Source organism: Folsomia candida, unplaced genomic scaffold (assembly GCF_002217175.1).
Source record: "Folsomia candida strain VU population unplaced genomic scaffold, ASM221717v1 Fcan01_Sc047, whole genome shotgun sequence".
Taxonomy (NCBI): domain Eukaryota; kingdom Metazoa; phylum Arthropoda; class Collembola; order Entomobryomorpha; family Isotomidae; genus Folsomia; species Folsomia candida.
In genome coordinates, this window is record NW_019091239.1 from 261,667 (window position 1) to 289,198 (window position 27,532).

The 27,532-nt window shown below is 37.0% G+C and overlaps 4 protein-coding genes across 6 annotated transcripts; 2 read left to right on the forward strand and 2 right to left on the reverse strand.

Annotated features, from left to right (window-relative positions):
- The first annotated feature begins 1,225 nt into the window (after positions 1–1,225).
- LOC110861891 lies at positions 1,226–5,269 on the forward strand. The gene is made up of 4 exons (XM_035845154.1): positions 1,226–1,430; positions 1,557–1,760; positions 3,742–3,850; positions 4,273–5,269. The coding sequence occupies exons 1-4, from the start codon at positions 1,411–1,413 to the stop codon at positions 4,393–4,395; spliced, it is 456 nt and encodes a 151-aa protein (XP_035701047.1). The 5' UTR covers positions 1,226–1,410; the 3' UTR covers positions 4,396–5,269.
- A 2,067-nt stretch (positions 5,270–7,336) lies between these two features.
- On the reverse strand, positions 7,337–8,782 carry LOC110861949. Its single transcript, XM_022111086.2, has 3 exons — positions 8,699–8,782; positions 8,259–8,584; positions 7,337–7,942 (listed from the first exon to the last, which is right to left on the reverse strand). Exons 2-3 carry the CDS (start codon positions 8,510–8,512, stop codon positions 7,717–7,719), a joined length of 480 nt encoding a protein of 159 aa, XP_021966778.1. The 5' UTR covers positions 8,513–8,584; positions 8,699–8,782; the 3' UTR covers positions 7,337–7,716.
- Positions 8,783–13,915: 5,133 nt separating this feature from the next.
- Positions 13,916–15,588, reverse strand: LOC110861968. Of its 3 annotated transcripts, none has more exons than XM_035845158.1 (5): positions 15,280–15,588; positions 15,038–15,122; positions 14,740–14,901; positions 14,329–14,442; positions 13,916–14,233 (listed from the first exon to the last, which is right to left on the reverse strand). In XM_035845158.1, the coding sequence occupies exons 2-5, from the start codon at positions 15,104–15,106 to the stop codon at positions 14,078–14,080; spliced, it is 501 nt and encodes a 166-aa protein (XP_035701051.1). In that variant the 5' UTR covers positions 15,107–15,122; positions 15,280–15,588; the 3' UTR covers positions 13,916–14,077. The 3 variants fall into 3 exon arrangements, with proteins under 3 accessions (XP_035701051.1, XP_021966794.1, XP_035701052.1); XM_022111102.2 differs by having other exon boundaries at positions 15,245–15,588; XM_035845159.1 differs by lacking the exon at positions 15,280–15,588 and having other exon boundaries at positions 15,038–15,234.
- Positions 15,589–22,935: 7,347 nt separating this feature from the next.
- Positions 22,936–24,364, forward strand: LOC118433322. The gene is made up of 4 exons (XM_035845125.1): positions 22,936–23,446; positions 23,593–23,686; positions 23,770–23,816; positions 23,890–24,364. Exons 1-4 carry the CDS (start codon positions 23,273–23,275, stop codon positions 24,211–24,213), a joined length of 639 nt encoding a protein of 212 aa, XP_035701018.1. The 5' UTR covers positions 22,936–23,272; the 3' UTR covers positions 24,214–24,364.
- Positions 24,365–27,532: the final 3,168 nt, after the last annotated feature.

Consider the following 27,532-nt stretch of genomic DNA (forward strand, 5'->3'; position numbering starts at 1 on the left):
CACATCGGGAGACTGTGTGGCCAACGAAAGAAGATTAACCTTTTCGATATCCAAAACCTTACATCGTTAAATTGGCTGCATGTTTGGGGTCACTGAATTTTCGGAATATAAAATTCTTTCATAGGTTAGATTTTTATCAAACAATTTCAAATTATCGTTTAGAATGATTATTTGGACCTCATTGGTCATGATTCCATCGATAATGACCAGCTACCTACGCCACGACCTAGTCATTTAACCCCAAACCATAATCGCTCCTCTTCTGTGTTTAGCTGTCATAGGAACATATTCGTTTTTGTGAGCCTATTATGGCATCCGCCAGACTTGAACCATTCAATTGGCTCCGAATAAGCAAAATATGCTTATGTCAGACCAGCAGAACATTTTTCATTCATTGGAAGTCTATTCAGGGTGGTATTTAGTCCATTCCAATTTATTGAGTTGGTTCGTTTTGGGGACCCTCGCGTCAGTCGAGCTTCTGGACCCTGAAACCCCTTGGCATGATTTTTGATTGATCACAATATTGCATGATATGTTGACCCCACAGTTGGTTCTCAAATTCAACATGGTTTTGGGAGCTGAAATCTTCCGATCTCGAGTGATAATTTGCTTGATTCATCAGTGGCTCGTGGGCGTAGGTGACTTTTTCCTTTCGCACCATGGAAAAGTAGAAACTGAGATTGCCATTTTGTATTTCTTGGCTACGTTTTCAATAGTAAATATGGAAAAGTATGTTTTCTCTTTGAATTTTCGATAAGAAAGCTTTTTTGTGAAAGAGACATGCTTATTTCTCCCGGCGCCAATACAGCTCGTTTGGTGTCGCCATTTTGGCTCCAGACAACACAACTGTAGACTTAAAATGTAGCTAACGTCATATTTGGTCACCTAATTAACTTACCGTAATGAAATGTGGTAGCTGATTAAAAAAATTGTTTCGCGTAATTAATTTGGCCACATGTTGCCAATACTTTTTGCGGGTTAATTTTGCAAATTTTCCAACAAATTATTTAAAAACTGTGCTTATCTAGTTTTAATCAATAAAACATGACTATAATCGAAAACTACATTATATTGGCTAAAGGCCTACAAATTTTCATGCCAATTGTATAATGCATTCCAACATTACAGCCAATTGTATTTAGCTGGCGTGGGGGTTGCCAATACTTTTTCCATTGACTGTATGCTGTTTCTCAAATGTATGTACATTCCAGAAACTGTGCTTCGGTAAATACAGTCTTCGCCGCCTTGCAGGAAGGAACTAATCTTTAATTACAGTCAAAATTTCTTCTATAGCTAATAAATTACTACTTATCTACAATCTCGAGTTAAAATCTGTCTCGTCATTCCAAAAATTAATTTTACGACACCAATTTTGTCCTAAATTATTCCAAATAAGTATCTCTCATCATTATGCCAGTCTGCGTGTTGACGTAAGTGTAAAGTTCTTTTATATCTTTTTTTTATAAATTATTGAATACTTAAAAACTTCGGGTACGTTCATCCTTAAATTACGTAGAATTTGTGTGATAAATTTGTGTTTTTTTTTCACTCTGCAGGTGTGAGGCTTGCATCTACACGACTCATAAAGTTTGGAACATCAGCATTTTTGGCTTAGGAGCCACCCATGCCCAGGAAATGAGGGCACGCTATCCCGAACTCAACCTGGGGACAGCGAACATTCTTTCTGTCGACGCCTGGCCAAACTTGAGGTCCACAGATCCGCGTTTCGAGTTCCAACAACGCGTGGAGGCCACGTTTTCGTAAGCAAGCAAATAATGATTTATTAAGTACTAGAGTAGAGGCCCGTTCAAGAACGGGTTCTAGGCCCCCAGAGGGGGGTGTGCCCATAGCGCAAAATCCCTAAACTTTAAATAATTTCCAGTAGAGACTTTGTCCCTTGTCATAGCGCATACATGCATCAAAGTGCCCAAGTCATGCTGTATTTCAATTTCCCTGGTTACGGAACAATCTGATTTCCCCCTGTGGGAGTGGCTGGATAGCTAACCACTTAAATTCTCACGTTCCACGCTCCCATTGACTTCCACAAACCCCGTTAACTTCCACAAACCCCGTTGACTTCCACAAACCCCGTTAACTTCCACAAACCCCGTTAACTTCCACAAACCCCGTAAGCTTACACAAACCCCGTTAACTTCCACAATCCCCTTTAACTTCTACAATTAACGCCAAGCTATTGACGGCGTTGGATTCAGCGTCAAAAATACATTCGAATTGATATGCGACATCACGAATAAGCAATATTTGAACCCCACAGTCACGGGAAGGTCACGGGGGCCTCGCAGGTCAAAACCATTGGCGGCGTTGGATTCAGCGTCAAAAATACATTCGAATTGATATGCGACATCACGAATAAGCAATATTTGAACCCCACGGTCACGGGAAGGTCACGGAGGCCTCGCAGGTCAAAACCATTGGCGGCGTTGGATTCAGCGTCAAAAATACATTCGAATTGATATGCGACATCACGAATAAGCAATATTTGAACCCCACGGTCACGGGAAGGTCACGGGGGCCTCGCAGGTCAAAACCATTGGCGGCGTTGGATTCAGCGTCAAAAATACATTCGAATTGATATGCGACATCACGAATAAGCAATATTTGAACCCCACGGTCACGGGAAGGTCACGGGGGCCTCGCAGGTCAAAACCATTGACGGCGTTGGATTCAGCGTCAAAAATACATTCGAATTTTTATGCCACTCGCTGTGGGTGGAGTTTATCAAAGTAAAATAATTAATTAATAGTGTTTATGAAGATCACTTATCATGATAACCACTATTGATGAGTAATGTATGTATACTGCTCACTCAGTCAATTTACTTGCACACTGTGTTTATATATAAAGGCATTTAATTTGAGTTTGATGGCAAGTGTACGCACGTGAAAGTCACGTGCAGGCGAAGTTCTGACTCATGCAGTAGGGAGCAGCATTTTCATGCATGCAATTCACTCCACGTCCTTCTTTGTCTTCTCTATGGGGCAACTTGCATTCGATCACACAGGGATTACACTGGCAGTTTATGAGTAGTGATTGATACTATGATTAAATTTTAAATTTGTAATATTTATCGACGAATCCAAACAATTAATCGGAAGCGTCATATTTGCATACATACATAAGTATTTCACGTAAGCAGCACTTCACTCAGCCAACCATAGCTCGCAATGGACCATGGTCCACTGGACCAAAATCATCCTGGACCATGGTCCACAATTGGTCCATTGGACCACAAAAAAATTGGTCCATCGATGGACCATGGACCATAGACCAATTTTCTGATGGTCTATCGATGGACCATGTACCATGGACAAACTTATTGCGAGCCATGCAGCCAACAGGATGGTTTATTGTTTTCTTGATATTTGTTATAGTATGATTAATAAGGTTTCACCTAGACGGAGGAAGTTTTCTGTTTATGTATTTTATTTAACTTAAAAAAGTCACTAACCATAAATAGTGTTTCACACTGGTCGGATTCTTCCAATTTCGAAACACGGACCCAGTGCCACTGATCCGAAACCCGAGAGCCGCGGGTTCCGAAATTTCATACGCGAAGCAAAACCCAAACCCTATCCCGAAGGTAGAATCCGAACCTGTGAGAAACACTAGCTCGTTCACGAAATTGATTTCGCAATAATAGCAATGCTCCGAAGATGTGTTGTTCCGCCGTGATTGGGTGATTTGAATACGTTCAACCTATTCTATTCATTGATTCTTTAGAAATCTTCTGCGGAATAAGCCCGACGCGATTTTGAACTTGGCTACCTCATATCTCACCGCCTTGGAAGATTTCACAGAATATAGATTCTACCAGAAGAATCGATCTTATGTATTCGAGTGACGCTTATGGAAGAACGGGGAGAGCCAACCAAATAACTCGGTGTACATTTGGCCCACCTGGGGGATGGCCCTCCGCATCATTATCATCTCCTGGCATCAAAAAATGATGATGACAGCACATAGGTGGCGGTGGCACCCCCATTTGTGCACCAGAACACCCTCGTAGAGCATCAAATTTGTGGAGACGCAGCTCAGAATGGTGTGTTCTGGTGCACAAATGGGGGTGCCAGCGCCACCTATGTGCTGTCATCATCATTTTTTGATGCCAGGAGATGATAATGATGCGGAGGGCCATCCCCCAGGTGGGCCAAATGTACACCGAGTTATTTGGTTGGCTCTCCCGTTCCTCCATAAGCGTCACTCAAATACATAAGATCGATTCTTCTGGTAGAATCTATATTCTGTGGGAAGATTTCAAATACCATGTCATCAGCACCACTGCCATCTCGAAGAAGAATGGGACTAAAGAGTGGATCTTTACTATGGAAACAAAGTAAATGTATGGCAAACCGCCTGCAATCCTGGCATCCATGAAAACTTTGGATATTCGGATAAACATAAGACCTATATTATTGATGAATATATATATAATTTTTCGCAAAGGTGTCAAACAATTTTTGTGCCAAACAATTTTTTGTGTTTCTTTATTAATTTTTCGAGAAATCCACATTTTTGTAACAATACTAAAGTAAATTAATGCATTTGATTTAATTCTCAAATCTCGCAAGATATGTTGTATATTTTTTTATAATGGACTTATGTACATATTAATACACAATGCACATTAATAACTGAAATCAATTTAAGATTGGTTAGATATTAATTTTACATGTGATATTTTTTGTCAGTGGTTTGCATACATATGTAGATAAATTTGAAGAAATGTCGAAAGTGCGAAAATTTGGCTGCTCAAGGTATACAGATTAAGGAGTAAAATTTGCGATGACACAACTGATTGTGCAAAATTTACTGAACAAAGGTAAAATCTACTCAACGTTGTGCGAAATTTCTACAACGTTGGATACATTTTAAGTTAAAATTTTACTCAACCTTGAGTAAATTTTAACCAAATTTATTTAGCGTGTACAAGAAGTTAAAATGAGCTTAATTTAACCAGTAACTTTTAGTTATTGTGGGATTCGTATTCTCGGAAACATACCTCGATTGATACGTACGTTTTTAGTACATATCTACATAAACATATCTAAACGTTTAAATGCGTAGTGCATATTTATCAAAAAAAGGCGTCAACGTTTGATTAATTTACTTAAGTATTTGATCAATATGGCCTTATATTCACAGCAAACTTCATATTTTGTTTGCAAAATTAGTCCACGCAAAACATATCTAATATACATACACATTGTTGAATTTTCGTATTGAGTGATCGTAGAAGTTTTTCCTTACAGTAGCAATTTTTACGTCTGTATATAGGTAACTCCCCCTAATACATACCATACATGTATGAACATTAGTACATATATGTATATTGTTAGGACACGTTTGTTAGGACACAATTTCATCCTTAGTTAGCGACCCAATTTAATTAATGTGTAACCCATATTTGGACGCAAGTTGCATGTGGGAAACACATAAAACACATAATAATGTCGTCGTGTAATGGTTGCGTGAGAGAGAGCTCTCCAGCTCTCCAGTTATAACATGATTCATTTAAGACGAGATGGTTTTGTGCTGAGGCAGCACTTTTAGTTATCTTTAAATGACCACCACTAGTACCTAAGTAACGTGCATAATTAAATAACAGTGCTTCATTCAATGAGTGCTTAATTAAATGTCTTAATCTTAAAATCCATTGAATTGTGTACAATCGTTTTGCCAAATTGGCACTTTAGGTTAATCATCATTTTAGACTTACCCATCCTGTGTGGACAGGAATAGTTTAGTCGTTCTGTGGAGCGTGTGTGGACAAGATATTTCAATAAACCTGATCGATTCCAAAACTGAAGAGGCAGTTTGCGATACATTCATTTGCACAGGTCTCCTCTCCGTAAAACTTACAGTGCATAATATTTTGGACACAACAATATATACATACATACTTGCTGTCGCAGCATACAACAATTTGCAATTTGCAAACGATTAAGATATTACTACTGTTTATATCATGTAATCAATTTTTATCTTAATGCATGAATATGTACCTGCAAAAATAATTTGAATACCGATCATCACTATACAAAAGGCGTTAGGTGATGGTTTTGACGAATTCGCGGGTGAATATCTCTGGCAGGGAGTAGAATTTTGAAGTGATTTTTGGTAGAATGCAAGATAATACTCTCAAAAAGGTATTTCCAAAATTTTAAGGTGATAGCTTCAAAAATGACACCTCCAGTGTCCTCAGAGTTGGAGGGTGCCGTAAAAACACTTTCCAAACTTAAGTACTCGTATAGCATAATAACCTAAGAGGTCAGAGGTGAATTATTCTTAATATTATAACCCTAGATAATCATTGCATGTAATAATAAAAGAATCCACAATGAATTACATAACGTTGGCCTTCCATTGTCAATGAAATTTTTCCATGAAAAGTGATAAATCGGACCGTGCACGGGAAAATTGACCTGCTGACCTTGAATGCAGACCCACTGGGTCAAATGAAGATTGAGGGTAAAGCTGGAAGTGTCCTGAGTAATATCAAACAAAATAGTTAAGATTTTGAGTAAACAGTCTTGGAGAAGGACCCAAGCTAATCAGCTGACGGGGAATCATAAAAAACTCGTAAACTAATTTGGAAAATTAATGGTCAAATTTTGTTGAAAATAAATTTTAATAACGTTTTTGTGTCCCCTGCTACAGAACTATTTTGCCTACAAGGTACAAGTGACAAAATAATAAAATTACCAAGTTTTGGTTAGTTAAATTATTTTTGAAGTTCAACCTTGATGACGACGGAAACTTTTTCAAAAATTTTATTGGGTTTGATGAAAACTCATTTCGTGGGGTGTAACCACTTATCAAAATTTAATCAAAAATATTTACAGTGCAATATACTATATGTACCTTGGATAAAAACAACGTTAGGGATTTTTAGAATCAAAGTCCTAAAATGTGGGGGCCTTAAAAGTCGAGGAGTTGCGTTAACGAGAGCATTCCATTAGGACAAGTATGAAGCTAGACTACAAAAGTGACTTAAAAGATAAGCATGAGACAAAAATGGTTTTATATAGTGAAAAGTATGCTAAGTCTCTTGATAATACTCGCAAAGACGATTTTTGCATCAGGACCTAAGAAAAAAATCTTTTGTTCAACGCCATTTTATAAGAACACTGGTTTGGAAAACTAAAAAAGGACACCTCTCTATATTTGACCTTCCCTCATTTCGCAGAGTACACAAAACCGGAAGCCAGACATGTTTACCTATAGTTTGAGACACGGGCTTTCACATAAAAAATGTTAGAAATCTCTACAACTAAAAACCATCCCGCAATTAAAATATGAATTCGTCAAAACCATGTCCTAACGCCTTTTGTATATTTAATTGCGGAAACTTTCTTACAGATAATCGTTAGTAACTAATTTATTTTGACACTTTTGTAGATAACAATTAGAAAAAAACTGTATTCAGGAAATTCACGTATATATGTACATCGTCACTGATAACGTTATAAACTAAGTAAGTTTTGTACAAATAATTTTACAAACCCTTACAAAATAAGAGTCACGATCTAACAATAAGTAAGTTTACACAAATGTTTAAATTAATTTAGAAAATCTAAGATAATCTAAAAATCTGAGAAATATTTGTAAGACTTTGTAAAACTGTGAAAGTTTATAGAATTTACGGATTTTACAATGTTACCAAGGCATACGGATGTGTCAAATAAATGAGTTTAATCAATCCTTCTCCACCCAGTAACTTCCGGGCGGGCAGCAATAAAACGTGCCACCAATAGCGCCCGGGTAATCTCTGAACCAAGGTGTGACAGGGACCGAGTATTTTTCTGTGGAATTTTTGCACGCCTCGTCACGTGCAATCCAATCGTTGTGAAAACATGCTGGTCCCATGACAAGAGGATCCGAGCAGCAGTACTTCGTCCACATAAGAAGTTTATAGCTGTACCTGTAATTAAGTAAGTAATTATGCACTTTTAGAAATATGTTTATAGTCCGGCAAGTATTGATTTCTCGGTATTAAAGTTGCCACCGCTTGGTATTCAAATTATACCGGTTCTTAAAAATTGGCTACCGATATGGTAAAACTTGAACACCGAGCCATTGCTACTCGGCATTACGTATCAAAACTAGACTACACGTTTAACCCTTTTTTTAGCCATAAGGTGACAGAAATCATTCAATTTCCCAGCGTTTTACGACATTTTTCGGCATATTAATCACCAGAGCGAAGTTAACTGATTTTTGATTTTTTTTATTCTTACCTTAAGTCCTCTCGCAGTCCTTGGCACTGGGCGTCACGGGCCGTAGAGTCATCCCACCAGCACGAAGTATTAGGCGCATCTTCACAGCAAAAGTTTCTCTTTTGAGTTTTGGTGAGTGAGAAGCTGAATCTCTTATCGTAACGGGGGCCCCGACATTCCAGGTCCCGCCATCTCCAATTGTTCCCGAAGCATTTTCCCTCCGTCGGGATTAGCAGAGTAAAGGCCACAAAAGTGAGAAGCAGTAGGAACTTCATTTCGTCAGACAAATTTCCCCAGCTATTATGCACTTCAAGGATGTGTCCTTGAAGTTCGAATTTGATTTCCAGCTTTTTTATAAAAGTTTACCAAGCTTTGTAATACATACTGAGCGATAAAACTTTGAATTTGAAAAATTGAATTTAAAAAATCTAAATTTTAATAATTTGAAAATTTGAACTTACCAAAGTTAGTTAGTCGATGGTTGACTAGAGAATGAAATGATAGAAGTATTTGAATCTGGTTTAAATATGAAAGCTGGAAGGAACCTAATTCATGGATTAATTAGTGCTATTGGGTCATATTGTAGGAAACTAATTGTATTTGACTGTTATGTAAATTTACAACTTGGTAGTCCTACATTATACAAGGAAAATAAACTTTTATTAATTAATTCTAGACCATAGTTTGCACAATAAAAACAATTTCGTATCGAGTGAATTATATCGCAATATGTCAATGAGAGTTCGATCCAGAATCGCAGTAAGCTATAATATTTATTTAAGACCTTATTTAATAGTGTTTAATAAATGCTAAGGTTGCCGCGGGTAGTTGCATTACCCGGCCAATATTTACCAATTACCCGAACCCGGCCGGGTACCCTGCCGGGTACCCGCCCCGGCTTTCCCATAAATCATGCGAGCACTAGATTGTATAGTTTTAACAATAAATGATTGGGTCGTTCTTCTTATTAAGTAATGTAGTGGCAATTAATGTAACAATTTAAGTTTAATGCGAATTTGAAATGATCTTTTTAAAATCAAATTTATAAATGAAATGGTGAACATGGCAAAATTATCGTGTGTACGATATTAGTCAATTTTTTATATATGTATTCCAGATCTTTAGCAGTAGAGCCTACAGCGTTTCATACTTATAGGAAACGCTGATTTGGATTTCCTTTCGACCCCAAAGCAATCAGATCGATTTCAGCTTTGAGGGAGTCTTTGGTTCTACTATTAAAGATCGACAACATATCAAAAATTGTACCGACGAGAATTTTGTCTTATTCTTTCTGATAGTAATACAAATATTTTAATGAGGCAAAACTTAAACTAACAAATTAACTATTTTAATGAAAAAATCGTATAAAAATATATAAATATGCGTAGAAAACGTAAAAAATAAAATTGAAATTACCCGGCCGGGTAATTGTCAATACCCGGCTACGCCGGGTACCCGGCTTTTTGGCTCAAAATGGCCGGGTAGCAGGGTAGCCTGGTACCCGACCCGGTACCCGCGGCAACCTTAATAAATACCTGTGTTTCGTGATTAAACTGACAGTGATTAGAATTGTAAATAGATGGAATAAACCAAATATCCAGCAGTTAATCCATATTACACGAATATGTTTGAAAATTTATTTTTAATCATTAATTACAATTTCAATTTGAAAGTTTTTGACTTCATGTGAAAATATGCAATCGCATACATATGCTAATTCACAATGACTATGATCGAAAAATTGACCATTAAGATGAGCAAAAAATCGCTGGAAAATCGCCGGGTAGAAAAAGAATGCAATAATTTTTCGGCTATTGTACATAAATATATGTAAAAACCCCTAAATTTATTTGTCCTGTTCAAGATCATTTAAGTATCATATACATTTATCATACCGCAGTTCAGGTCAATAATTTATTCATGTTTAACCCAGGAGAAACTTCGAACATACCACCTTACGAAATGAAATATACCGATCGCTAAACGAAAAACACAACGAACCACCACTCTCTTAATGAAATTTCTAACCTCTACGGTAAATTCTACGAACGAAATTAGCACGCAAACAGAAAACACGACAAATATCGTGGCCACATTACCCCACAATTTTAAAGCCTTCACCGTGGCAAGGGACCCTTGCTTAAACCCTACCCTTACCCTATCCCTCACGTCGTACATCCGTCTCCACTCATCCACAATGCCGGCCTCGCCCAATGCCACCAGCCTCTTGTAAATCCTTCTGTCCCGAAACTGCGAAAATCTCCAGCCCACCCTCGACTTAAAGAGCTGCTCAGATTTTTTCGCCTTGGAAATTGGTCCTGTCAAAGTTTCCCCTTTCATAATTAATTGCACCTCCATCTTCTCAAGTTCATCCGACCATCCGACATATGCCACCTTTCCACACGGCTCCAGTACATCAACAAATGTCTTCTTACCCGTAAAAATATCCGAATATCCGTCAAAAAACGTTACCTTGTTGAACAACGTGTTTATCGAAAAGTTAAACAGAGCAGGGTCCATTCTTTTCTTGAAATATTTACAGTTTTGGTGGGATCTCAACAAATCGTGAAACTCGCCATTTTGTCCGGAAATCAAACGGGCAAGTTCATACAATAAGCTATCAATTGAGCAGGGTGTCACTTGTCCAAGCCTTTTTTTAGCCTCGACAATGTCACCACTTATATTATAATCAACTATTTTAGTGTAAATTTCAAACTTCATCTCAACCAATTGAGCCCAGGTCGAAATTCCAACTGGTTTTAGGGGTGCCGTCAAATCTGTAATGTTTTGCCCCCGATACGCCGTCGATATTATGATAGCGGTCAGGATCCAAGGGGCGCAAACAAAATACATGTACCCTAAGTTTTTCGACTTCCTTTCTATGCAGTCCCCCTGTTCCAGGAGGACTTTAACCCCCATGAACAGCGGCTTCGCTTCCAAATTTTGCCCTGTAATTTTCGACACTGCAAGTGCAAGTAAGCCAACCCCAAGGAAGAATATGCCAATGCAAATCCACGAATCGAGATCGAACGGGGAAATAAATCCTTTAAAATCCAGCCCGGATATTGACCAGCCTCCACAAGTTATGAAGTCAAAGTGCTTCACGACTGGGAGAAAATGTGAATCGCTTTTTGAATCCTTCCAAATCCCTGGGATATTCCGCATCATTCGATTGCAAGTAGGTTCCACGTAAAAACACCAGTCTAGCTTGTCAAAAGTTAGATTTTTATCTTCCGGAAATGCTAAAATGACCAGGATTACGTCCACGTTGACGGAGTTATTGTGCAGGAAATCGTGCATGTTACGAAATGAGACGATGCCCATGGATACAGAGTATTTGACTTGGTTGAATAATGAGATTGCCAAGTCGTCTCGAGAAAGGTCTAAAATTTTGGAAAATTTTTCTGGATTCAAATGGACAGGAACATCAAAATGTGTGGCATCGATTTTTTGAAGAAATTGGGTTAGCTGTGAGAACGAGTTATCATTTGAAAAATCCGGGCGAAATGGTACATAATAATTTGCCATGTATCGATAACAATAATAACATCGGACCGAGATTGTTTCCACACTTAGGTGCAAAATGGAAGAAGGAGAATCCAGACTCTCTTTTGTGGGGATGATTAGTACGTTCGGAATTATGTAGTAGCTGCTGTCCTCTCTCAAAGTTGTATCCCAAGGGTTGAAATTGTAGTTCGGGGTAGGGATTAAAATGTGAAAGAGAAATTGTAAGGAATGGTCAAACGTAGAAGTGCTAAAGATTAAAGATAATTATAATGATGATTAATAACTTATTCTGTTCACTCTAAGAAAACTGGTATTAAATAATTTAATTACTGACTTGACTCAGGTTACCTGAGTTCCAATTAATGTAAATGTGTGACTCTACTAGATTTTTAAAATGTAAGGATTTAATATATGTACATACCTTGCAGTAAAGAAATCCAGACTTTGATACGGCCGCCAGAACTGTGACCAGGCAAAAGGAACTGCCATCTTGTCTCTGTCGTGCATCTGCCTTCCTTCAAATGTTCCATCCACTTCCGGTGGCAGTATGTAAAATTGTACTGAACACTTTAATTTCCAACGCACCTTGAGCATCTCTTCATAACTCGAAAATAATTCGTCTGAAACGAAGGACACGTTTACTTTGGCAATTGCAATTTGTGCAGAACGAAACGATGTGGAATCCTCATGTCGAAAGAATACGGGAGTCGGGTATTCATCACCCTCTCGTTGAATGACGACTACATCGTAACGAGATGTAACTACGGGATGAAGGAAAGGTTCGAAATTTACTCCTCTATAGTTGATCAGATGGATCAGGCATGATTTAAAGGTGGATAAGTAAAGGTCAAAATTTTGAAGGGATTCATATTGCTGGTGTGGGATTACGGGGGAGATGAAGAATGGTGAGATTAGGTAATAAAATAATTTCAAATTTACATACATTTTTGCAGAGATGTATGTAATACGCTCTAGTTTTGACTTGGGGTATGTATGTATGTGTATGTACATCGATGTGAGCAGACGCCACGTATATACATATGCATTCAAAAAAGTAAGAATTATTTAATTACGTCGAGTGTCGCGTGACTTATACCAGTCGAATTTATACATTTGACACAACAAATACTTTTAATCAACAAATAAATAGAAGTATGTATTATTCATGGGTGACATGTAAACTGAAGACGGTCATAAGTATGTGTATAGTTCGGCACAGGTAGATATCTACACGTAAATACGAGTATGTATGTACATATGTATTTATAGTTATTAGTACTGGCATAAACATATTTGTTTGTTTCAAATACGGACTGTGGACAAAAATTACACCCTTAAAATAATATGGTCGTTTTCAGATCTAGATAAATGTACTCTCAATATTCTACTCTAACAATGAGGAGGTGTAAGGTCGTTATCGCTGGTTTTGCCGGACTAATCTAAAATTATCCATGCTCATAAATAAGCGGATCCGTACTTTTTGGGTTTTCTAGAATGCGTATGTTTTCGCCTGGGACGGAATTTTAAAACAATTCAGCCACAATCCGGATTTTTTAAAACGCTGGAACTTTTCAACTCGATCTCAAAAATTGAACACAATTTTTGCTCAGAATTACTTCTCTGAAGTTATCTATAAAAATCCATTTTTAACATTATTTTTAATAGCTTACACTAATGCATTCATCAAAATATTACGTTGTACATATATATCCGGCCTGCATTATGTATCTGGAAAATTCTATTTGTGACTCACAGAAGGAAATTATAAGTTCAAGTATTTCCTCCCTAGATAATTTACATTGGGGGTATATATTTATATTCATTACGCGTTCGGATGATTAGCAACCTTAGCAAAAAATAAGTTCGCAAAAAAATTGGCTTGCAAATTCATTAGAGTACTTGCCCATCTTCTACATATGTAAGTGCTTCTGTCGCAGTTTTTTAAAATTTATGCTGCTCAGCGAACTCGTAATGAATACCCTCAATATACTATCGTAATTATAAAACTCCTAAAGTAAATAAATCATGAAATGCACAGGGTGGTTAAAATGTCACGCTACAATGGAAAATTTTTCGATGGGAAAAATCCATAAATTTCCATTAGTTACCGAAATTTTGTCTCTAAAATGCAAGATTTTAAGAATTTTGTCATCAGTTGTGTTAATAATTTATAAAAATCTCAATCCCAAATCTTGTAACTAATGGAGATTTAGAGAGTTTTCCCATTGAAAAATCTTCCATTGTGGCGTGACATTTTAACCACCCTGTATAACAGATACATAATTTTTCAGTATGACGATTCCGAATGTTGAACTGTAGTTTGTCAAATCCAACTATACGTCACTCGTTGGCAGCAACAAAACCTTATCCGTGCGGTCCTTATCAAGAATAAATTTGGGAGCAGTATTGCGTCGGTAAAACCCTTCATCGTACCTGATGCTGATCCCAATAGCAAAATATAGCGCTGTTAAAACCAAGATTCCCTGAACCTAGATACATAAATATATGTGTATATTTACGGAGATACGGTCAAAAGTAATAATTTTTTGCTTATCGAATGACATGAAAAAATATGTAGTCTCACATCTGCCATGAGATTTGTTGGGAAGGGTTGATACAGAATGCTGGGATCGTCAAAAACACTTACGGCAGCCCCGATCCCGATAATCAAAGCTCCGTAGATGTTAAGGTAGTAAATCTACCAGGATAAGATAAAATAGTTATCGGCATGCGTTTAATTCAAATGTACTCTTAGAAATCCAGTATAAAAATAATACCAAGGGGTATTAACTGTACATATTATTCTGCCAACGTGGTGTTGATTGGTAGTAATAGTTTGGTAGTAAAGTTATACCATATTGGCAGGAAATTTTTACAGACCGGTAAAATTTTTATACCAAGCGGTAGCAATCGAGAAATACCGAGAAATCAATACCTGGTGACTACATATATGAGATTTCTATCAGTTTAAATACTCCCGTGTGCACGAACTTACATAGGATATGAGACCTTTTGCCGAAGTTTGGAAGGTATGACAGGCAAATAGCATGGCAATCAGGATGGTGTGACATAACATGAAAACGGATGGAATTATGAGGAACAATTGGGACTTCCGGTAGTCGTAGAAACTTAACACCGAATTCAGTGATGCCCAAACCTGTTAAGAAAACTTGGTTAATTTATATTTTGCAACGATATTTTAGAAAATGTCCAATATGTACAGGTAGGCTATGACTTTAAGTGATACATATATGTTTCTCATAAGTCATCATTAGTTTCTCATAAGTTCGTACAATTGTCACCGTGTAGAGGGGAACACTTAAGGTGAGAGGGGCACAAGAGTGTAATTTGGAAGTTTCCATGACTACAGACAATATCCTGAAATTATTTAGGTATACATATAATTAGAGAAACGAAGACTTGAATCTGCGGGTTCGAACGACACAATTCTTGCATCGTAAACTTTTAGCAATATTTTCAAAGAAAAGTACATAGCTCACAAATTTTTGTAAGTTTACTCAGATGATGTGCGTACTCAGATTTTAAAAAAGTTGGTATTTTCCAAACGTTACAAAGTTACCAAGAACTGTGTGAATTCCCTCAATCACTTTTTACTTGTGCAATTACTCGTAACTTTAAGGTTTCATGTATGCTGCAAACTCTCGTCAAAATCCTTCTGACACAAAATTCGCAAGTTATGCAGTTGGCAGTGTTTGCAAATGATAGCACTTAAATAAATACATTTCTATTCTACTGAGAAATACACTACGGAGAAATGGAGATGTACTTATGTATTCCATGATGAAGAACTCATTTTTGTATATCTTACAAGCAACAAAGTGTGACGCATTTTGCCAAAACTCTGATTCCCTTAAGTTTAATTGAAGTTAAATGATGTCGAGGTTAACTCATGCCGGTTAACATATTTACATAACCACAATTGTAACGATTATGCATGCAATTATTTTTTTGGAGTGGTTGGTTACGGGATGTTTGAGGTACAGATTTATGCAATGATTAATTATATATTTCTGCGAATAGTGACTCATATCCTGAAGGTTTGCTGCCAATTTAAATCCACAATAACTATGTAAATGTGTATATACATATGTATGTATACCAACATATTTATTACTGATTTCTGGTCGGTTTAATTGAGATAAAACTCATCCTGCCTAAAATTCTTGGCAACTTTATATATGTAAATATTAATCTAGTAAAATGTAAAATGTACGAAAACTAACAAAATTACCGACGAAGGAGTAGGGTCTTTTTTGGGTGCTGGGGGGCCACGGGTTTTAATTTTTTAATTTTGAAGGTTACGATAGAGTAATAGTAAATAAAATGCGTAAAGTTGAAAAAAGTTACTTCCAACCACTTTTGGGGCTCGAAAGCCAAAGATCTCGGAACCTGGATTTTTTAGGGCTTCCGGGACCAATATTTCCGCAACGGTTACAAATCGCTGAATACAACCAATTTGAGAAATAAAGGTGCTTACATACGGTTGATAAAAAACCCAATCCTAATCCACCATCTCAAAGGGGTCGCAAAATATTTAAACATGTGCCAAATCTATTTGGTTATTTTAATTTATTGATTGATTTGCTTTTGAGATTTTTGGTTAAAAAACTGTGGAACCCCCCAGTGGGATTATTATTTTATTCGACGTACACAGGTAGTAGGTACGCCATGAAGTCAATAGTTAAGCCCAAATCGAGTATCCGTGGCCTACCAGACCCCCAAAAAGACCCTACTCCTTCACTTACACTCTTAGAAATCCAGTATTAAAATTATGTATGACCGTTGATAAACAATTCCGTGTATGTAAATAGTAATAAATACTTCGGGATTAACATTTTACCATGTCGGTAGCAAATTCTTACGGTTCGGTATAATCCGCATAAATTCCAAGTTGTAGCACTTTACCCCAAACTTAATAGTTACCTGCGTGATTATATGTTATAACAGTGTAATTTCCATGCATTTCTTGTTATGTTCGTTCCCCTGGCAGCAGGTTTGTACACACATCCTCAAAGAATGAGCTGAAGGAATTCTGCTATTTTTAAGAATTTGAGTTATTTCGTTTTTTAACCATTTTTCTTCATTTTATTTTTCTACGTTTTGAATTTTATTGTAAGTAAGATTGTCCGACTCCCTTGGGAAGTGAGTTTTTGCGATTTCTTGGATTTTATGTAGAAGTGACAAACATCAAACTCCGCTACACATAAACTAATTTTGTCAATATGTAAAATTTAACCTAAATAAAAGTTCAGAAGTGTATTTACATCGTGGACATCAATGATGTTACATCATAATTTGATTGCTAAGAAGTGAACATATCAAATTTAACTTTATCCATTTTTAGTCCTGACTCAGGGCTTATGTGCCCTTCATAGTTGTTCGGCTGTCCCAGTCTATTTGCCTATTTATTGATTAGGCTCATAAAACTTATCCAACCCATTTGAAAATTTGCATACATGCAAAATTTATAAACAGTCAAGTTGGAATATACGCAAAAGCGTAGAAAAGTATAACAAAAAGTATGTAGTGTAATCATTCATTAATTCTCAATGCATAATTACTTTAATTATTCGTATGTAACAACCTGACTCGGGCTGAAGAAGGGGTGCACTGTGAATTCTTATTAAATGCAGATTTCTCCCATGCACAATTTGCTTCACATACGCCGCCAGTTATTTGCCAATCAAATGATCAATTTTACCAACCAGCTCGATGAAAAGTGCTCCGAGCACCTTCTTCGGGTTTGAGTAGCTTTTTTACGCGACGTGACTTTCAGGGCACCTGTCTAAATACGTGCGTTATACTTGCATGCACTTGAACTTATGTAACTGATTCCCCACAGCGGTGAACTTTCTACTGGTTAGATAATACTTTAACGGATTTAGATGAGCATAAGTCGTATGTAATAAAGCTGTCCTTCCCGTGCAGATCAAGTTTTCCAGCACCACTTTCTCCAATCCCATTTAACCTCTAGCCAATGTAACAGTGTTTCTTTTTGTGTGAGAACTTGAGAACATTATTCTTATTTGTGTACATATGCTGCACAAAAGTGCATAAAAGTGTAGAGAAAGGAATGCAATGGATTATCTTCAATTCGTGCAGGGAATTGCATTGCATACGTATTTTCAAGACTTATTTATGTACACAAGTCTTGAAAAACGGAGTATAAAGGTATTCGTTATTACCTCATTTCCTTAGTATCGTATCTTTTTACGAATAAAAACAAGGGGTTAAGCTTCGTAAAACTCGTAAGCTTTGTAACACGATTTTCGATGGTGACGAAATCTCGTACGCTATTTTACGAATTATGAGTTGGCATTATTAACAAATATGTTTATCCTCTAATTTCGTGTGGGTATTTGTAACAGCATAAATACTGATACATAGACAGGTTGATGCTAATTGATATAAAGAGAAAGCAGAAATACGGCGAAGGAACGAACCAAATTTTTCATTTTGCACATGAAACACAAGCAAATCTTATTTTATCTGTGTACATACAGAAGCGTAATACTTTCCAAAGTCTCAGTTTGCCATGAACCTTCCGACTGGGAGCATCTCTTGACTTTCTCCTGCCAAGTCATCATAGAAATCAAGACGTACATACATATTTATTTAAAAGAAAATCAGCATGGGTTGCCCTCCCATTAATAAAACGTTGCCCTCCATCGTAGCTGAGACCGATGACGACTTAATCCTTGTCACTGACAGCCTGAGGACCCTTGACCTTATCGCGGATAAGTACGTGGACGTCGTTATCTTAACATTACTAGGATTGTTTTTCATTTCGTTGGAAACTTGTGCATTTGTTGTCATCCTGAAACGTGAAAGGTTTCGGTATGTATGTATATATTTCTTACCATTAGCTTTTATAGAAATTCTCACTTAAGTTAATTAATTAGACTAATTGTTTAATTGAAGGCAAGTAATTAGTCGGTCATCCTTCTTCAACTTGAATGCTTCTCTCCTCTTCGTGGTTCTGAGCCCAACTCTGCGCCTCTTCAGACAGCTTAATATCGTTCCCCCGGGGGAATGGAGCTGTGGTTTGTGTGGTGTGGCGATTCGTAAGTCGAGTTATGTAAATATGTACAAATGTACATACATAAGTACATACATACATACATACAGTATCGGCAGAAAGTCATTATACCCTCATACTTTTTCCACTCCAAGCATGATATTGTTCGAGAAGCTTGAGGGGATGAACTGCAATTTTGCACAATCACTTATGATAATGTAAGGTTTTCGGAACCATACCTTGAATGACGGCGGGGCACAAGTAACGATACGGTTGAATTATATTTAAAATTCCAACAGGAAAAAAGTCTTTACACCCCTAATAAAGTTTAATAAAAAATTTGTTCATAGTGTTTCTTGGTTAAATAATAGCCAAATTAGAATCTGGGCTGTCCACCTCGATCGTTTAGTAAGGCAAAGACACATCTTGGCATCGACTCAAAAAATGAGCTCCTAACAGAAGTGTCGAAATTCTACTTTTCAAGCCTTATGGCGTCGATCAATCCTTTAAAGTTTGATAGCGTGTGCTGGGCAATTTTAGGCTTCACAATTTACATTAAATGTTCATGAACATGCTGTCCGTTGACTATAGAGGGCAATCCAACAATTCTAACTTCGTTGTAAACCAAATCTTCAATAATTTTGATGTATACTTAGAATCACATTCGTATTTAAAAATAAAATTATTCCCCAACGGTTATTTCCTCCCGTCAGTATCAAATTGCAACCCAGAACGTCGCAATAGTAGTTGGAGTACATGATTACTTCGATTTTGTTAAAGCTTCGGACGCCCTTCCACGGCGTATCGCCCAAACACTTCGACTTCAACCCCCATTCTTAATGGTTAGCGCACCGTAGTTGGTTTGGCCAGCTTCTCTTTGCTGAATGCATATTCCACTGGTCCCAATTTGACCAAACAGGTTCATGTTGACGTCGCCGAGCAATGTCAGGAGTTTCCAACATTTAACCGTCGAACAGTGATGCTTTTTGGCCTGTTTAGTATGGGCCTTCAATATAGGCCTCGCGGAGAAATTGATTTCTCCATGTTGCTCGCTATTCAAATCGATCTTAACTGATCCTATTGTCTATAGTTCCCACAGAAACTTGAAGATGATATTCCTCCCTCGTTTCCAAGTTGATTTTTGGTAAAGATAACCGTGAAGTCTTTGGCTTTTGGAGCAGTTGCCGTGATGAGTCCATGGGGGTGTGACCCATGTACATGATAAAGCTGTTAAGTCCCGACCATCTCAACTTTTTTGTAGTTCTGGACTATGCTGGCAACTTTGCCAATCCTAATGGTTAATCGGAAATTCTTTGGTGTCGAAGCGTTTTATCATCAAAATTTACGACATTTTTCCCCAGGACGGGGCTGAGGTGTTTTTGAGTGATTATGAGCTAATATTGATAACAGATAAGTAGTGCAACATAAGAAAAATGTTATTTTTCAAAGAATAATGCATCACCTGGTGGGTGAAGAACGTTTTAAGAGGGTGTTTTCAGAAATTACACTAAAAGTACAAAAAAGTCAGAGGGTGTAAAGACTTTTTTCCTGTCGGAATTTTGAATATAATTCCACCTTGTCGTTGCTTGTGCAACGCCGTTACCCAAATTATGGTTTCGAAAACCTTTCATCATGATAAGTATTTGTGCAAAATTGCAGTTCATCCTCTCAAGCTTCTCGAACAATATGAGGCTTTATGCGCAAAAAGTATGAGGGTATAATGACTTTCTGCCTATACTGTATGTATGCACACATCTCATACGCATTGTACATGTACATAAATACATAAATATTTCATACATGTACGATACATGCATACATATGCATTTCATGAATACGACAGCATTAAAAAAATAAACGCTTATAAACAAATATAGAAAAGTAGCGTCGGAACGATCGATTTTTTTTAGTGACGCCATATATCACAGTCATGAATCCTTTGACCACTGACCTCGTCCTCAAGGTCATGAGGTCAAAAATGTTAACGTCCTTGAAATCGCGGTCAAATTTCCTTTGAAATGACACCCTCATGAAAAATAAAGTTTAATTTAATTTTGACCACACCCCCTAGCGCTGTGGGGTGTGGTCGAACTCGACCGTGAACTCGACTTTTTCGAACTCGACCGTGAACTAAAAATTAGAAATACATTGGCACCGACTGCATTTGATTGTGTTGACTCGTTCTGGAGATATCCTGCTGACGGACGGACGATCAAAATCGTCGGTCAAATTGACCAAAGGGTAGTAACTTGTATGCAAACATAGGAATTTCCATGAAATTGAGTGGAGTGGAGCCATCTGCGCCTTTGGTCCGGAATTTGCAGCTCCACTCTCGCTCCAAAACCAAAATCCAGGGTATGCTACCCCGGGTTTTTGGGGTATTGGGGTATTGCGGGTTTTGGTGGGTTTTGGGGTAGCAAATTTGAGCAATACCCACGGGTAGTCGGGGTAGTCGGGGTTTTCAAATTTTACAAAATATGATAACAGGGCATTACTAGCAATTCAACAAATTATTTACTTATTAAAATATAATTAATAAGCAGTTTTGTTGCGAAATTACTGAAAAACTGATTTTTTTATTAATTTCTAAACTTAATACATGAGACACTGACTCAGTTTACCCCCAAAACCCCGACTACCCCGACTACCCCGACTACCCGCAAAACCCAGGTAAAACCCCGGGGTATGGGTTTTCAATAGCAAAACCCCGGGGTTTTCCTTACCCTGCCAAAATCTTCATCTCAATTTTTCACAACCAAACAACACACATTCGTCATCATCATCAAAACTAATTAATTAATACTTACCAAAGCGTTATAATTGCTCCCATAATTATTTAAAAAATTGTGCATAGTACAAGCAATGATTTGATCAGTAAATGGGTAAATTTGCAACTCTGATATTTTTATTTAATTATTTATTTTGAATTATTTGAGTCAAGAATTCATCATGATGGAAAGACGGGGTGTGCCCACTCATTGCGTTATTGCGGTGTATTTTTATGCTTTTCAAAATTATGTTTGAAACCGTTTTTCAAATTTGATTTAACATTATTTTCAATCAATAAATAAAAGGCCTCTTTACAACATGGTGGGTGGACACTTCCACACCGGCTAAGCCTTTATGGTCAAAATCTAGGACCAGCTCGGATTTGACTGAAATTTTTTGTGTGAATACCCTATGGTCCCCTGAGCAAGAAAATACCTTTTTTCGTGGCGGTCTCAAAAAATTAAATTTCTAGAAATTTTCGAAATTTTGTATAAAAAATATTTTTTGCCTCAGATTTTCATGAAAATGATTTTTTAGACTAATTAAACTATGCTGAGCAAGAATATGAAGGAATTTGTTAATTTAAAAAACATCAATTTCGGAAATTTTGTAAAATTATTTTTGTCTCATATTTTCATGAAAATGAATTTCTAAACTAGCTAAACTATGCTTAATCACGATATGAAGGAATTTTTGAAAAAGGAGAGCTAGGCGAGCTTGCTAGTATAAGGAAAGCTTGCTAGTAGAGAAATTGTTATTAGAGCTAGCTAGTAGAGCTAGCTAGGAGAGCTAGCTATGAGAGCTTGCTAGTAGAGCTGGAAACCTAAAATCTTATCTTACCCCGAAAATCTGACTTTATCATAAAAAATTTCTGCTATGGGTGAAAGAGACAAAGTCTTGGATTATCTGAAGTGTCCAAGAATAATGTGTATACAAAATTTCTGAAATTGATAGTTTTTTTAATTAAAAAAATTCCTTAATATTCTTGTTCAGCAAAGTTTCATTAGTCTAGAAAATCATTTTCATGAAAATCTGAGGCAAAAAATATTTTTTATACAAAATTTCGAAAATTTCTAGAGATTTTATTTTTTGAGACCGCTACGAAAAAACGGTATTTTCTTGCTCAGGGGACCATAGGGTATTCACACAAAAAAATTTCAGTCAAATCCGAGCTACTCCACTGAACTAGATTTTATCCAACCTGGTCTTAACCAAGGTGACTATGTTGGAATCGCACACTGAATTCGCCTCCTGACTGGTCCCGAAATTGGAGACCATGCTTACTTGACAAAGACTCAGCCTGTGCATTCTAGTAATATTAAGTTTCTATGAAATTGACGGACAAAACGATCACAATAAGCAGCTGTCTCTACTTAAGCAATAATGAGGCGTTTCCCGTCAACCCGTAACTTACGAAACTTGTGAGGAGACTTTGATTATTTCTGACAAAATTTTCTGGCTTACGAAATTATAAAAAGTTACAAAGATCAAAGGAATATGTTTTTCGTACGTAAGCGGATCTTCGCAAACTTATGTATGTACATACGTGGTAACGGACTTGGTTACGTACGAAGATTGACATGAAATGTCTCAAATTTGATCTTTGCACGTGCACATACTTATTTGTCTCAGACGTACATATCCCATGCTGTGATGGCATGAAAAGAATAAATGTTTGCCTCGCTTTTAAGGAAGCCTCGTCTCAATTTATCCATTCTGCATGGTCGTCATCTTCTCCGAGTTGACAAACTCGAGAGAAACCAAACCTCCGTCGGGTATCTTTCTTTTTTTGTTTCCATGGATGTCGGCAATTCTAGTCTCACTTCCGGTATATTGGACATATAATTACATTCAGGAACAGCATGGATTCCAAAAGAGTGGGGCTTGTGCCAGGGTGAGAATTTTGTGTAATTTATTATGTTTTGATTTTTTAAGCGAGACACTTTCGAGAGGCTCTCCCTTTAATAATAAAATCATATAATTTGTTTTGCGTCGTAATGTATTTGATCATAAGATAAGTAGTTATCTCAAAAATCTCAGGTCGTACTGATGGGTTCCTCAATCGCATATTATGGATATGAGTCGATTTCCGTTTTTCTGAGATTTTTGGCACCAACAACATATATGATTTACGGTATTTGCTTATCTAATTTAGCGTGGGCTAAAAATGCGCGCATACATATGGATGTAACAAATTTGATGAAATTGAATTCTCAGCAATGCAACGGATTGGATTTCGAATTAAATTTCTATTCATTTTTAAGGTAATTTAATATGTATCCAATATCTTAAGTGAGATGAAAGCTTGGATTAACTTTTAATCAATTTTTTATGTAGCCGATACCTGCCAACATTCCGTTAAATTTGATCCGACGCGTACGCTTTGTATTCTGTCACATGATATTTTTCATACTCACCTGGGTACCAGTTGGAGCTTTCAACCTTAATCACGTTCTCACCAGCCTGCCCTCAGCTTGTCCGGTTGTGGAAAAGCCGGATAAAATCGTGGGTGTCTCTTTCAGCATCGTTTTTCTTCTACAGACAATTTCTCAACCCTTTTTATACTTCATTACCGTGTATGACACTCCGTTATGTGATTATCTTCAGAACATTATGTCCGTCTTGATTTCAGAAGAAATTGGAGCAGTGGGAGGAGACTGACATTCTCAAGATGTATGTATAGTATGTATAGTACAGATCAAGTTAATTTTCCATTAAAATTTGTTAAACTATTCTGAACAGATATATCTAGGTTGTTCTAATCATGGATAAGTATTTAGATGAATTAATCAAAATTTTAATTATCCACACCTGTTTAATTTTAGACAATAAAAATGAATCGAAAATTGACAAATACTTATAATTGCTCTAACACGGGAGGTCTCGCAGCTAATTCTTTCCGATTTTGATAAAATTTGTGTCAATCGATCACAAATTTAAGTAATATTAAATTTGCCAAAGGTAGGTAATGTCACAATGTGTTCCTATTTACATATGTATGTATTTGGACGCAAACCTGCGAATTGATAAATGTACAGGTGTATTTAGTGTGTCTTATGCAAATTTTATACTAATTAAATTTGTAATCAGTAGACCCTAATTTAGTCAAAATTAGACAACATATTCTCAAAGACGTTTATTGTATGTATGTAAGTTGTCAGCTCTGACAAGAGTTTGAAAATATGTATGTACGTGCTTATACTGTTGATGTATATAAATATCTGTACATAATCCAGCAAATATGTATGTACATACTTGAGACGCAAGCACAGTAAACAAGTAATATACATATGTATAATGCCCGATTATATGTATATGTACGTTCACGCATTTCGGATGAGAACAAGTACCTATGTACGTATAATAGTGAGATAGCTGTGTATGTATGTACTACATACGAGTATGAATATATGTAATTCGAATTTCAGGAAACTTGTATATTATGAAACAAAATATGAAATTTAAACAATAATATATGATGATATGAAATTTAAACATACATACCTATTCGCTATAGTAACTATCTAATATTATATATAATTCGTCATTTTACACAGCTACATACCCATGTCAATTAGTACACTCTTAGAAAACGGGAATTAAATAATTACCGACCGGAGTGCATAGCGTCAGCGCTTGTAATAACGAGAATTACCTTTCAGTAATGTTGTGGTATTGAAAAATTTACCACTCTGGAACAAATTACTACCAATCCGGTAGGAAGTTGTTACCAAATCAATATCAGCACTGAGTATCTGTGAGACTCTACCAGATTTTTAACAGTGTGGGTACATATTCGTATATTTATTATAGAAGTCTGTAAATTTATACACTGAAAAAAATACGGGGATGTTTCCCACCGCGCGGTATATACATATCCATCACTGGATTTTTTGGAGTGTCGTTAGTTACGACACTCTAAATTATCAATATTTTGTGCCTCACATACGTAATCGCAGTCCTAATTAATATATAGTTGCTCCTCAGTCGGAGACATTTGACACGCCGATGTCAATTTTACCCGTATATACATAGGTTACGTAAGTCTTCAAATTTACGTAAATTTGACCCGAATGTTGTTACAGTAAATACATGGATGTAAATATGTTCTAGCGGTTACAGTATAGGCGGGAAGTCTTTCCACCCCCATACTTTTTTCACTTAAAGTGTAATATTGCTGGAGAACCTTGAGGGCATGAACTGTAATTTGGCACAATTACTTATCATGATGCAAGGTTTTCAGAACCATACTTTGGATGGCGGCGTGGCAATGACAACGACACGGTGAAATTATATCCAAAATTCGAACAGGAAAAAAGTCTTTCCACCCTGATTAAAGTTTAATGCATTATTTCGCTTAAATTTTTGTTTGTTAAATAACAGTCAAATTGTCGTTTGATATGTCAACTGTGATCCTTTAGGAAGCTAATGATACTTATTCGCATCGACTAAATAAATGGACTGGTGAGAGATGTGTCCGAATCCTACAATTCAAATTGTATGGCGTCGTCCAAGCCCTTCAGGTCTGATAGCTTGCGCGGACAAATTTTGGGCTGCATAATTGATTATAAATGTTCACTACCATTCTATCGGGTAATTGTGGAGGGCAATCCAACTGTCCAATCTTCTTGGTTGTAAACCATGTCTTCAATAATGTTGATGTGGACTTAAGCTGGTCATGGTATTTGAAAATAAAATTATTACCCCAACGTTAATTGCTTCCCGTCCGTATCAATTACAACCCAGAATGTCGCAATAGTACCTGGGGTTCATGATTCTTTCGATTGTCACCAAATTGCTGCCGCCAATCCTCGACATACACACCTAAACAATTTGATTTCCACCCTTATGTTTAATGTTTTGCGTACGGTACTTGGTTTTGCCGGTATTTCATGGTCGTCACCAGACCTGTGGGACCCCATTTGAACCAAATAGGTCAATCTTGGTCTCGTAGCTCAAAATGATGCGTTTCCAGATTTTTCCGGTACAATTTGGACAGTTTTGAGCCCATTTCAAACCGCTATCAATATGGCCCTGGAGGTAAAATGAGCTTTTCCGCCCTGCTAGGCTTTAAGTTCTGTTTCTTGAGTCCCATTCTTTACAGCTCGTACAGAAACTTGAGGGACATATTCTTCCCTCATTCCAGGTTGATTTATAGTGCAGGTAACCGAAAATGTCGCCGGTTTTGGCGGTGCGCATGACTCATCCATGGGGGTATGATACTTAGTCGTCAAGAAGCAGGTAAATTCTTCACCACCCCTAATTTTTTGGGCTTCCTGTCTATTCTGGCAATCATGTCATTCTTGATGAGCAGTTTATCAGAATTTCTTTGGTGTCGAAGCACATTATCATGAAATTTTACGACCTTTTGCCCCAGGTCGGAGCATAGGCGTTTTCTAGCCATTATGAGCTACTATTGACAACAAGCAATAAGTTGGACATTGTACAAACGTTATTTTACAAAGAATGATATATCGCCAGGTTGATGGAGAACAATTTTCGAGAATGTTTTTAAGAATTACATTAAAACAGCAAAAAAGTCAGAAGGTGGAAAGACTTTTTACCTGTTCGAATTTTCGATATAATTTCACCGTGTCGTTGCCAGTGCCACGCCGCTATCCAAAGTATGATTCTGAAAACCTTGCATCATGATAAGTAATTGTGCCAAATTGCAGTTCATGCCCTCAAGGTTCTCCAGCAATATAAGCTTTAAGTGAAAAAAGTATGGGGGTGGAAAGACTTCCCGCCTATACTGTATATAAGGACGCATAAACATGACAGAATTTCACTGGACGGTCTGCACTCCTACAAGTAAATATTATTATGAGAATTACATAACTTTAAACATAAACATGTGCATACCTTCGGCAAATGGGCAGTCAATGGTGACTACTCCATTGCAAATACTGTCGAGAGTGGTAAACTGGAGAATTCTAAAAAACAAATGTACTACATATGTACACCCGTAGAAATAGGGTTA